The sequence below is a fragment of the Neovison vison genome, chromosome 2, assembly GCF_020171115.1.
Source record: "Neovison vison isolate M4711 chromosome 2, ASM_NN_V1, whole genome shotgun sequence".
Taxonomy (NCBI): domain Eukaryota; kingdom Metazoa; phylum Chordata; class Mammalia; order Carnivora; family Mustelidae; genus Neogale; species Neogale vison.
The window spans coordinates 63,963,936-63,977,548 of NC_058092.1; the positions used below are offsets into that span (position 1 = coordinate 63,963,936).

General features: G+C 46.0%; 1 protein-coding gene across 3 annotated transcripts in view; it reads left to right on the plus strand.

The window, feature by feature from the left end:
* The window catches only part of ST6GALNAC3 (ST6 N-acetylgalactosaminide alpha-2,6-sialyltransferase 3), a 530,587-nt gene that overhangs the window by 62,664 nt on the left and 454,310 nt on the right, over nucleotides 1-13,613 (plus strand). Inside the window, exon 1 of one of the 3 annotated variants that reach the window (XM_044238487.1) lies at nucleotides 10,400-10,423. The exons of the other annotated variants lie outside the window; for them this stretch is intronic. Within the exon in view, the coding sequence (XP_044094422.1) occupies nucleotides 10,421-10,423 (3 nt within the window). The 5' untranslated portion in view covers nucleotides 10,400-10,420. Of the gene's footprint in view, nucleotides 1-10,399; nucleotides 10,424-13,613 lie in introns of those variants that run through there. 3 annotated transcript variants of the gene reach the window in all.

The window sequence follows — 13,613 nt, forward strand, 5'->3', positions numbered from 1 at the left end:
GGACCGGCCCCCGGGTGTGGTCCCCTGCTGCCACAGCCTTACTCCGCACATGTGCGTGTTGTGGCCACCGGCAGTTCCACACACCGAAGAAGCTCCAGAGGTCCCAAGGCCAGTGCCTGGGCTGCAGTGTGTTGAATGGCTTCCAGTACTTGTGTTGAGAAGAGCCCTGTTCTTTTTTTTTTTTTTTTTTTTTAAGATTTTATTTATTTATTGGACAGAGCTAGATTACAAGTAGGCAGAGAGGCAGGCAGAGAGAGAGAGGAGGAAGCAGGCTCCCTACTGAGCAGAGAGCCCTATGCGGGACTCGATCCCAGGACCCTGAGATCATGACCTGAGCCGAAGGCAGCGGCTTAACCCACTGAGCCACCCAGGCGCCCTGAGAAGAGCCCTGTTCTAAGGTGACTCCAGAAACCTGCGCAGAGGCTATGGACTATCCGTATCCCGGGAGGCCCGCTCGCTGCGGTGCTTCCGATTAGTGCGTGCACCCAGGGACCCTGAGTCGCGTTCAGCCTCCCCAGAGTATCCCTTGACTCCTGTTTGTGTCCCCTAGGAGGCGTGGCGACTGGACGCTTGCTGAGGGCCCGAGGCTCCCCGGCCGCTCCCCGGCCGCTCAGAGAATGTGCTAGTTTGTTTTCCTGTCGTAGAAACCACCCATCTTCAGACAAACTGTGTCTTTCTAAAACGGTTTTTTGTTTTTTCTTTCCAAAACAGTTTTAAACCTTTTACAAAGACTATAAAATGTTGCTATTAGAAAAGCAATATTTTCTTCCTAAAACAATTTGGAAAAGCAGAAAAAAAAACCCTCCACAGAAAAGTCAGTTGGCGAAGATTCTATGTTTCCTTTTATTCTGTTTTGTGTGTTTGTTCAGTCACACAAAGCCGTGGGTTTTGCATGTTGTCCCACGGTTTGTTTTAAGAGTGAATGAAATAGCGAGTATCTACCGATACGACAGAAACGAACTGGGTGTTTCTACATTGGTTAGCTCCTTTCCTACAGCGCTGTGGTGAGGTGGACAGTACTCTCCCTTTTTCTGCAGTTGGCAGAATGAAAGCTCTGAAAGTTTTTAGTCACTTGCCCGGATCATAGAAGAGCCAGAGTCAAAATTCATCCAGCGTGGGGCTGACTTCAAAAACCTATGTTCTTTGACTTTGCATTTTACTGGCCATCAAATATCCCTTCTCATTATAGCGTGATGTGAGCGGACTATCAGGTGAGAACATCCTGGGTAGGGACATCTGCCAACTCCGCCTTTTCAGGGGTTTCTGCCTCCCAGACCCGACGTGGCACACAGCCATGAGGTGAAACATTCTGCTTGTCTTCCCTGTGTAGCTTCTTATGCGTGGGGGCTCTGCTGTAATATTGGGCACACATGATTGATTCTAGGTGTCACATATGTCCCAAGCTGGGTTGTGGCAGAGGGGCCCCACAGCAGTGCTCTTGAACGGCTTGGCTCTGTCCAAATTGTACCCCTGACTCTGTGATTTGATTGCACACTCCAGGCTTTTCTGCCCTGGCTCTGTTGAAGACTTTGGCTCAGGATGGGGGACCTTTTGAGGTCAGGCCTTTGTGGTTGCTCATGTGCAATCTTCTGGAATCCATTGCACAGAACTGAGAAGCAGCCCAGCCTGCCCCTACCAGGGTCATGGTAGAATTTTTAACCCAGGTGCTCTATTTTAGAAGTTTATATCCTTCATTGTAAATAGCTAATAAAAAGAGACATCTACAGGCCATTTATAAATGCAGTTCTTGAATCCAAATTCAGAAGGTTTACTAAATGCCGGGAGCCTGGTCAATAGCCGTTTTAAATGCATTAATTTCTGTTGGGAGGCAAACTTTCTCCAAAATAGCTTTGCTGTCAATAGACTCTTTGTTCCTTGATGTACAGTTTACAAATAAATGAATTTATAGGACTTGCTAATGTGTGAGGGCTTTGAAATTAGTGCTAAATTTGCAGTCTATAGTATATTATCTAGTCATCTTTGACAAACTCAATTTTAATCTTATTAAGCAGTATCTTCTGTGATTATGCGTAGAGATTCCTAAGCTACTTTTATCCTACTTGGTTTTTACAGGGGAAAAAAAATCTTCCAGGGGGCTAGTCAGCAGTGTGTGTGTGTGTGTGTGTGCGCGCGCACGCGTGCATGAAGTATATCTTTTAGATGAAGAGGACCCAGAAGATGGGAGGTAATGAATAGCTTTCACAGTTGGTTAAGTATCAAAGCTGGGAAGGCATTTGACTCCAAAATCCTGTGACCTCTTTTGGGCCTACCAATTCTGGGAATTTTTTTTATCGGTGTTTAGAAAAGATTTGAAATATTTGGGAGGTTATGTCTTTTCACTCCCTTGGTTTGGAATTGCAGACTCTGTCACGAACCCTTTGGTGAGATTTCCGCCCCCCCCAACTGTGCTGACTCTTTAGGGCCTCAGAAATGGCAGTTCTCACCCACATGCTCGTAATCATCCTAGCCTTCCTTTATCCAGTGTCAGAGTCAGCTCTGGGGGCTTGAACAACAGCATCTCCCCTAATCTTTACAGTAGTTCATGAGGTTGATATTTTTAGCTTACTTTTTTGTAATGAGCAAACCAAAACTCAGACTGGTCTGGTACCTTGGTCGAGATGGTACAACTGGGAAGATAGAGGAAGGGCTGCCCGTGAGGTTTGCCTGCCAGGGAGCCTGTCCCCTCTCCCTTCTGTGCTGCTGGCCTGCCTGTTCCTGCAGAGGGGAGACCACTGCCAGGCCACCTGACTACCTGGCGGAAAATTGCAGAGTAGGTCCTTTCTATCAGGTGATGTCTGTCTGGGAAGCTGGAGTGTTTGCAGAGATTCCTATCCCCTTTTTAGGGTCGTTTACCGGTTGTTTGCTGCTTTACAGACCAGAGGTCTGGGAGAGTTCTTGGGGCCCAGTGGCCAGTTGCATGTGCATGAGAAGACTTTCTTTAACTTGCTCTAACTAAACATGCTCCCCAGCTGGCGTGTGTTGGCAGAAACACATTTCTAGGAGGCAGGTGATTCACGTATTGATGGCCAAAAAGTACGAAATGGATTCAGGTAGAATCCAAACAACTGCAGTGAAAGTTCAGGACATTTTGTTTAAAGTAGAAACTTCCAGTAAAGGAGAATCCCTTCCACACCCGCACTTCTATGAGCTCAGAAGATTTTGATTTAATAATCCTTTATGGGTAATCGTCAGTATTTGAGCCAAAGGCATTACGGGCTCCCTCTCTCATTAAGTGGAGGCCATGGCTGGGCAAAGAGAAAATGTGGGTTGCCACGGGTTTCAAGGTGGTGATTCTCTAGGCTAGAGATCCTTCTAAGCGATTTAGTTCTATAACCAAAGCCAAATGCTTGTCTGGTTCAGCAGGAAATGTCTGTTTAAATATACTCTTCTGGCTTTCAGCTGCTTGTGACTCTGAATTCACTGGTGTCCCGAGGAAGTCTTCCCAGACCCTCCTTGTGAAGTTATTGGCATGGAACTCAGTGTACTGGCCTATAGCTAAGTGACTTAGGAGAGCTGCATGCCGTTGCATCATTTTAAGAAAAAAATCTTCATTCTTCTGTGGTCAAACTTCGGTCCCTATGCTCCTCAGACATATGTTAGGCAGTATCCCCATTCACTTAAATGTGTGCCATGCACCATGTCAGGTCTTGGGGATATGGAGGAAAAAAAAAAAGCGTGGTCCTTGTTCTCAAAGATCTTACAGTCTAATGAAGAAGGTCACAGTCTCAGAATGTCAAAAAAAGCTAACTGAAAAAATGCTACCCTTTTTTTTAAACGTAAGAAAAGGTAACATCATTTTCAGGAGGGATTGTAAGGGGGAGGTGTCTGGCCCTTAGGAGGACATGCACATTGAATCCGTTAGTGCATTAGCGGGGTGGGACAGCAATGATGTGTCCTTGCGAAGATGTGTCCTTCAAGTTTCTTCCCAATGCGTGATTCCAGGCCAGTGTTTAAAGGAGGCAGCCTTAGCCACAACCAGCGTTGATGACTGGATTTTTGTTATTCTAATGCTCTTCTAAACACCTTCCCAGCCGGTCATTATACGCACATACAAACAACCTTCCAAATAGAATTTCAGTGCTCACCTCACCAAGTATTTGCGTGATTTCTGTCTGATATGGAGAGAAGGGAAATCTCCTGAGCATTTTTTGACTTGTGCTATAGCTTCTTATATGTGTTTTTTAGGCTTCTGTTTACTCTTTAGAACTGTAGTACAGTGACTTTTTCTGTCCACCGAACACTAAAAAGGGCTGCCAGGGAACCCCCAGAAACTTTCTAGGGAGCACATGCATAGTTTTGTAAAGGCAGTTAAAAGCCCTTTTTAGATCTATTCCTTTCCCCACACCCCATAAATACAAGGTAGAATTATGTGTATACGTGGGTAAATATGTACCCATACATGTGTACATGTTTTTGTGGCTGTGATTATGTGTATACGTGGGTATTTACCCACGTATATTTACCCACGTATACACATAATCACAGCCACAAAAACATGTACACATGTATGTGATACTACTAGAGACTGGATGTTTGTGCTCCTCCCCAAATCCATGTTACATCCCAACACCCAGTGTGAGGGAAGGTGGGAGGGGTAACTCTGGAAGTTGGTTAGATCACGAGCATGGAGCCCTCATGAATGGCATTATGTTCTTACAGAAGAGCTCTCTAGCCTCACCCACCATGTGGGGCACAGCAACAGGCCAGCTGCCTACAAACCAGTTCTCACCAGACATGGATTCTGCTGGCAAACTTGAGCTTGGACTTCCCAGCCTCCAGAATGGTGAAATATAAATTTCTGTTGTTTATAAGCTACCCAGTCTGTGGTATTCTGTTATAGCAGCCATAATGGACAAAGATATGTACGCAAATCCACAAGCAGGACCTTTACAAACATGTACACACATATTCACAACTCTCAGACACACATATGTATGTATGCACCACTCATACTCACACACACACACATACATGTCAAAACATGCAGAGACACATGTAAGCACATGCCCTCACATGCACATATACTGTGTACTTGGGCAAAACCCTCTCCTGATGACAGTGACTTCTTTTTCTCTTTGCACATTTGTGCCTTGGCCGTCATCCCTGTAGCAAGCCATGCTGAAAACTTTTTAAACAGCTACAGCTTTTGCCCCAGTAGCTATGTTTGCTGACACAGATTCTCATAAAGAGAGGAATATTGAAGGAAAAAGGTCTCTAAGCAAATCATAATCTTCCCCAAATAAGCACTTGTCTAGCACAGGTTCTAGGCTCATCGGGGATTAGTGGAGCAAGCCCTCAGCTGAGTTCAGGACTTGAGTTCTGGTTCTGATTTCAGTAACCAGCAGGGCAAGGCATAAAATGAGCAACTAGCTAGATGATCTCTAAGATTTTAGCTCTGAAATTCCATGCATGTCTTTTTCCCAGTGACAGAGGAAGTTCAAAGCAGAATAGGATGGGAGTAGCATGTGAAGAAGATCTGAGTCCCCACCTGGAATAAAAGCAAAAGCTATTCCTGAACAAGAGAACCTCTTTACCTCCTCACTGCTTTGCTCAGTGCTTGTGTTAGATGTATCTATCAATCATTGGTTTATTCATATGGTGCCTCTCACCATGAAATCTAGGCTCTTGAACAATATAATTGGTCTAATTTTGGTTTCCTGACTGCAGAAACGGATGCTTCCCCCGCGTGTCTCTTGTCTCAGCTCTTATTGATTTTGATGGTGAAAGGGATTAATCTGATGCACCGTGGAAGCAGACATCAAGATCTCTTGAGCAGAGAGAAGTTTCGCATTCTGCCCATTTGGCATTTACAGGGTATTTCATTAACACCACGGGCGATTTGTGCCCCTTGTACTTTTGGCTGCCCTGGCAGTGCTCCTGAAAAAGGAAAGCCTTTCTTTTGCTAGGTAAGGGGGAGAAAAAGCAGTGGCTTAATACCGCCCTGGAGTCCCATGGGCATTCCGTTCACCCCTGCTGCCCCTGGGAAACCGGTGTTCCCCTGCCGACCATTCTGTGCTCGCCTCAGCTACTCCCCAAATTCTTACACCTCTGTAACCTAATGTTTCTGAGATTATATTGAAATGACCTGTTTACTTCTGCCTTTCATAGAATTTAAAAACCTCAAGTCTTTTTCTTATTTCTTATCATATCCTCTGCAGTTTGCCTGTAGTAGGAATTCAATAAATATTTCTTGAAATTATTACTGCCTTGAGTTGATCCGGATGCAAGCAGGGATGGAGAGAGGACACTTTTTGTAACCTTTCCCCATGCTGTGACGTCCCTGGCAGCTCTGTCTACTGATGTGGCACTGAGGACCTGCCAGTCTCCTTTGTGGCTGGCCGAAAGCATGTGTTTACTGGCCAGTTTACTGGCTATTTTGTAATCCTAAATTGAGACACCTCGGCCAGGATTTCTGCAGTGTGTCAAGGCACGTTCTAAGAGCTGGGCCATCCCCAGATTGAAGAGAGTTACTCTTGTCTGTGACCTGGGGAAGTGAGCTTGGTATTCGTCTACCTTGTCTGTCTGGGAATGAGTTGAGAGGTGGTCCAACCACTGGCATACCATACAGGGAGAGTCTCATATTCCTTATAGCCAATCCCTGAAGCAAACCACAGCTCGTAGGTGCCGCCGTGGCTCCTGGAGGGCTTGTGTTCAAGTCACTTGAACTCCTAGAGAATCCAGGTCCGAGGAGGAGAGTCAAGATCTAACGAAAGATAGCATTTTTTTTCCCTTAAAGATTTATTTATTTATTTGAGTGAGACAGAGGACATGAGCAGGACGGGCAGAGGGAGAGAGAGAATCTCAAACCAAATCCACGCAGAGTTCAGAGCCCGACCCAGGGCTCCCATCTCATGACCCTGATATCACGATCTGATACCCTACTGAGAGTAGGACACTTAACTGACTGAGCCACCCAGGGGCCCCGAAAGCATGGTTTTGTGTGTGTGTGTGTGTTTTTTTTTTAAGATTTATTTATTTGACAGAGAGAGAGATCACAAGTAGGCAGAAAGGCAGGTGGGGGTGGGTGGGGAGCAGGCTCCCCGCTGAGCAGAGAGTCCAATACGGGGCTTGATCCCAGGACCCTGAGATTATGACCTGAGCCAAAGGCAAGAGGCTTTAACCCACTGAACCACCCAGGTGCCCCAGCATGTTTCTTTTTTGTTTTTTTTTTTTTTTAAGTGTGAAGGACTGAAGCTTGCCTTCTATGCATATGATCAGCATTGTATTTGCTTGTATCAAAAAAAACCTTTAAAAAAAAAAACCACTTGGCTATTTTTGTGATTAAAGTATTTATTAAAATCCTTGGTATATGTCCTGTTCTATAGCAAAGATTTGGGGGGAAATAAAGAACATGGATAGCTCCTCCTGTCCGGAAATGAAAGGAACGAGCAAAATTGTTTGAGTGTCTTCATTGTGCTAGGTATTTGAGCCTGTGCTTTGTCTCTTCATGACAACTACGGTTTAAGGATATATTCCTTCAAGTCTTCATGAGAGGGGCATTGCAGCATCTTAGACTTTCTTGGTATGCTGCTTTGCCCTCCCTTAAAGACATGAAGGAATATACTCATGAGACAGAGTTCTTTCCCAGTGAGCCGAAGATTCAGATTAAAAGGGCAACAGAATTTCTTTCTTTTTCTTTCTTTTTTTTTAAAATTAACATGTAATGTATTATTTGCCTCAGGGGTACAGGTCTATGAACCACCAGTCTTTCACAATTCACAGCACTCACCATAGCACACACCCTCCCCAATGTCCATCACCCAGCATTCTCGTCCCTCTCCTGCATCCCCCGGCAACCCTCAGTTTGTTTCCTGAGATAAGAGTCTCTTATGGTTTGTCTCCCTCCCGATCTCATCTTGTTTCATTTTTCCCCTCCCTGCCCCCCTTGACCCCCTGCCCTGCCTCTCAAATTCCTCCTATCAGAGAGATCATATGATAATTGTCTTTCTCTGATTGACTTATTTTGCTCAGCACAATACCCTCTAGTTCCATCCACATCTGGGCAACAGAATTTCTGAGGAATGGGGATCATGTTAACGTTGGACCTTAGAGAGTGAACACATTTAGTCTGGAAGACGACACCCCATAATGGACAGGCACCCCAAAAGGCTCAGACATGCAGATGGGAGGGGATGTGGAGAAGCGTTGGCAGATTCCATCTTTGTTGGGGTGGGAATCCGGGATAGTGGATTTGTCATGCAAGAAGCTAAGCTATGATAACAAAGAGATTTAAAAAACAAAAAAAAAAAGGCAAACAAACAGTAGCAGTTACATCGTGTTTCTCTTTCACCTGCCAGTCCAGATGTAGCTGGGTATTTAGAAAGGGTAGTTGGCTCTGCTTCAAGATGCCTTCCTGGGACATCCATCTCTTTTGTCCTGGGGCTCCATCATCTCCTGGGGTGGTCACAGTTGGCGTGCCACTACTGCCACTGGCCAAGGGGAAGTGGAAGGAAGGCAGCCTCCTTTTCGTGAGGTGTGGTTGCCTGTGGCCCTCCCCCCGAGTTCGGATGTACGGCCACCCTCAGCTGCAAGGAGGACGATGACGTAGCTTCTGACTGGGTGGCGTGCGGGACTTGCTGCTGAGGGAACAAGGGGGGGCCGGTCAGTCATCTCTGCCATCAGGAGATAAGGAGAATGGGAATAAAAACCATGAAGGACCTTAATTAAATACCTTTAATCAGAGAACTCGTAGTCTTTCTAAAGACAGGGAGAAGCCTGTTTTGGACCTCTTCAGCCAGTGAGGGGTGCAGTGGGCAGAACCAACTGGGAGCGGTCACACTTCACTGTCTGACACACCTGACACTTCTTCGAAATTGTGCATCTGCTTCAGGATCACATCGCGGTGAGCTATGTCGGGTCAGTTCATGCGAGCATTAGACCTGGGTGCGCTGTGTCTTTCGGTTCCTTGGTTTGATTCTGTTTGAAATGTTGGCCGGCAACCAAAGCAGGGAAAGGGAGAAGAAGGGATTACTTTCTTATCACGAAGAAATGAGATGTCTAAGCGAGAGTGTCGTGATATTTTTTAAAACAAATTTTTAGGGAAATTCAGCTTATCCTGTTTACCCTTATGGTAGGCTTTCTGGGCCATGAGAAGGAACCTATTTTTGCACTTAATGAAATGGATCTTGGCAGGAAAGGGTGTAAAACTAACTTTAGATTTATTTAAAAAGTAATGTCTGTACCACTGACTTATCTTCTGTCCTTAAAAAGAGAATTTTTACAGTGCTTGTAGAAAGAATAAGCAATTCTTCTCCAGTTGTTGGATGGTCCCATTAGCAAGCTCATTTGTCAAAGCCTTGTTAGGTGATCACAGAGGTCCTTGCCCAGAACCCAATCTGGACTTCTCACCAAGCCCTCTATGTGTGTGTATCGCTGTGTGTATTTGAAATCAGTATTCAGACTGAATGTCAGTATAAAAGAGAGACTCACAGCACCCATTTTTCCTCTGATAAAATGCTATATCCAGGAAGAGGACTTAAAACATATAAAAAACAAATAAATTGAGCCGTTCCACTGAAATATAATATCGGACATTGTGGGATTTTTTTTTTTTTCCTTGCCTCTGTATGTTGGAGGATCCATAATCACTTTTCTCTCCATTCAGTAAATTACATTGTGGCATTCTCAGGTTGAGGAAAGGACTTGGGAGGACAGTTATCTAATAACAGTATCCAGCTTTTGTTTGAAAAGAAATAGAGGCTGTCTTCCCTACGGAAGCAGATGGGATTATTACTATACAGTGTGAGGTGCCAAAGTCTGTGACTGGTGCATCCTGAGGACTGTGGGGTCCTTGAGGTTGTCACCCGGAGAGGCAGTCGGAGCGATGGCTGGAAGAGTGGGCTCTAGAGGCAGACTGCCCAGGTTTTAAGTTGCTTGGCCACTTCCTCACTGGCTGACCTTGGGCAAGTCAAGAGGAGCCTTTCTGGCCTCAGCCCCTTCATCTGCAGAACCGTGTCCCGCCATCTCACACGGTTGCTGTGAGAACCAAATGATGGATGCCGATAATGTCCCACAGCAGCATCCGTCACACGGATGTGCTCAGTAAATGAACCACTTCATCTGTTACCCTGTGTCTTTGCCACTTCATTTGATACCTCACTAAGAAATGGGGGCAGAGTGGCGTATGTACCAGCAGCACGGACATGGCCAGGGAGCAGGTTAGAAACGTGGGATCCCAGACCTCCCGAATCAGAATCTGCAGGTTGGGTCGTCCCGCACCGTACTGTTCAACAGCATCCGTCTCCTGAGTGCCTCTGTGTCAAAATACTATTCAGGCGTGTTGTTCTTTTAAAATAATGATAATTATTAGTGACTTGAAACTCACTTCAATTCAGGACCACAAGGCGGTTTAAACAGATACATCTGCCTGGGCGCTGTCCTGACCTCACCGAATTGATGCCATTTATGAGCCAGCAAGTAAATGGTATGTATGTCAAACAATGAGATAAATTTCACAGGACGGTTTAATAGGGGATTTGAAATTCTAACATGCGTTAAGTCATCTGCTTTCTCAGTGCACTTTCCCGAGTAGTGGAATCAGAAAAGAAGTTTATGTTGGATCTAAGTTTTTGTGTGTGTGTTTTTGCCACTGTGGACTTACAGTGATTGATTTACAAATGAGCTCTCTGGGTGAGGAGGTGACATTGTTGGCCAGGCCCATGCGGGTGGGTGCTCTAAGCCAACTTGGGCAATAAACGTAAAGAGTGTCCTAGGTCTTTGTTCGTGAAGAACTTATGGCCGTCTAAGAGCTGGAAGGCAGTTTAGTAAATACAGACAAACTGCCCAACAGCCAGAGGAAAGAGATGCTTGAGTCATACACGCCTGCGGGAGTGGGCAAGGTGGGCTTTCAAGATTAATGATATAAGGGGCACCTGGGTGGCTCAGTGGGTTAAAGCCTCTGCCTTTGGCTCAGGTCATGGTACCAGGGTCCTGGGATCGAGCCCCTCATCGCGCTCTCTGCTCGGCGGGGAGCCTGCTTCCTCCTCTCTCTCTGCCAGCCTGTCTGCCTACTTGTGATCTCTGTCTGTCGGATAAATGAATAAAATATTTAAAAAAAAAAAAAGATTAATGATATAAGATGTTCTTTCCATTCCTGGCTTGATTAAATGAGGCTTAACTCAAAACCACACTTTCTCCTTTTCTTGCTGCTTCAACATTCGCCGTCCGTTCCCGTCCTCTCTGGATTGAGTGTGCGGCTGACCCAGCGAGCTGCCTGTCTACAGCCCTAACTTCTCTCTCTTGTTATAAATGGAAGATTGTCCCTTTCTTAATTCCTTGTTTTTATTGCTGTCAGATGGGAGGCTTTCCGAGAAGTGACTTAGCATTCATTGGGCCTTCCCAGAAGGTGGCTTGCCTCTTGATGGAGATGTTCTTGAGGATTCCAGTAGTGGCACTTGGCGTCCTGTCCTCTCTGACTCTCACAGCTCCTCCCCGGTCCCCTCCCCACACACCCCTCCATTCCCAGTCACGTGGTCGCCCTGGCCGGTCGCCCTGGCCTGTCCATCTCTTTTGGAAATCTATTGTCTGCTTCCAAGGTATAGGGTTTTATTACTTTCCCTCTTGATCAACATTTCACAAAGCTTATCCTGCCAGGTTTTCCTCGGTATTCTGCCTCCCCTCAGCCCCTAAAAAATGAATTGGTCAGGAAAACAAAGCAATATGCTGAGTTAGACAGACCTAAATGTGGTTCTCTTTGTTGGTGTAACCACAGGACAGCCCAGAACATTTAATACACTGCCAGGTGGGATTGGGCTGTTGCATGCCTCATTCCCTAATTTCTTTCCCGGTCAGACCCTCTTGGGAAGGATCTAGCGAGATCAGTGTGCAGTGAAATGCACCTTCCAGTCTCTTCCTTGGTACCTCTGCTGTGTACTTCTCTGCTTCCCATGTTGTGTCCGATGACCCCATGTGCTGCTGCAAATTCTGTATCCTCAGCTTCACCCCGGATTAACTGCTACCACCAGTAGCCAACTTCCACCAACCACTGACTTTTAACCCCAACCTTTTATAAGCATTTTCTCGGAAAAGCTCCCTTGCTGCTTCAGTGCATGGCAAATCAAGTTCAAACACCTCACCTCTTCCTCAAGGCTCTCTGTGTTCTTAGACCAACCAGTACCAACCACGCTTTGGCCTTCCTGAACACCCCATGTCCTCCCCCGTGCTTGGTTTTTCTTCGTAGTCCTTATACCTCTTAGTTTACTTATTTCTCCTGTCCCTTGTCCATCTTCCCTCAGCTAGAATGTAAGCTCCACGGGACCGGGATCTTTGTTTTGTCCGTGGTGCTGTATCCCAAGCATGTGCGGCAGGGTCTAGCCCCCTAGGAGGTACTGGGTTCAAGTTTCAAATCTACTTGAATGAATGAATGAGAATTTTTAGTTTCACCTCCTGCCTGGGCTTTGTGTTGACTCTCTGCTCTTTCTTGGTGTGCATCCACTCTCTCGAAACCCCTTGTCTTGATCCGTCATTACTTCTCTGTACTCTTCGGAGTCTAACATCCTAAGTACCGTGTCTCCCCAAAAGTCTCGGAGCTCTTTCCCCATCGGAATGTTCCCGCACTTGGAACGTTGTTGTTTGTACCTGTCTTATCAGTAAGTACATTCTGCCTGGTAATCCAGTTCCTTGTAAGCTGAACAAGGAGCGTGGGGCATTCGTGTTTGCCTCTTTCTTTACGGTGGACTATGCTCAGTAAATGTATAAATGAATAGAGCAAATCCAACATTGGGTTTCTGGTACAGCAAGCCGCATGTGTGTCTCCGGCTGCCGAGCGGGCTGTGGCGTTGTGCTCTGTACATCTGTGTCCTCATCGAGCCCTTGAGGCGAACGCTTGGTATCCTCGAGAGACTGTGAATGGGAATGTTTCCCCAACATTTCTTTTCTCCTGAAAGGCATTTCTTCGGTATGTAACAAAGCTTGGGTTGCGGAAATGTCAACTGCTCATCCTGGGAGGTGAGAATGGTCTAAGAATTCAGGTGGGAGGGTTGTGAGGGGCTCGAGGACTTTTTCTTTCTGGATTTCTTTTTTGCATCTCACCACCCCCCCCTGCCCTTTTGGGCAAATAGGTTTCTACTTTTAGGCAAGTATGCTTAATATTTTCCCCCCATATATTTTTTGAAATTGCTTTCTCTTTGTAATTGGCTCCCGCCCTCCCCCCTCTCCCACCTCCCCTCAGAAAGAATCCAGACACTCCCACAATGTATAAACAAATGCTGGGAAATTGCAGTGCTCTTTTTCACAGAGTACATTTTCGTGGACGACACTGGGCCCCATGTGTGTTTTAAGGCTGCTGATGCTGGCTTTCCACCGAGCCGCAGGAAAGTATGTCATTCTTTCTCTTCCACAGCATGTCTCCTGTCCCCAGGGGGCTCAGTGGCAGCCAAGTCATAACTTGTCCTCTCTCTCATAAACCCTCCCTAGTCTCCCAAGCCCTTTCTAATACAGCTTTTCTATTTTTCCTTATGTCACCATCTTAAGTGTGTTCTGCTCCAAGGTGGGGATTACCTAAATGAATACAAATATGTATTTATTTGGGAGGTAGGATAGCAAAGGCTTGAAACCAGGGAGACTTTTATCCCCAGATTTGCCCATTGGCTAGCTGTGTCACCATGACTGATGGT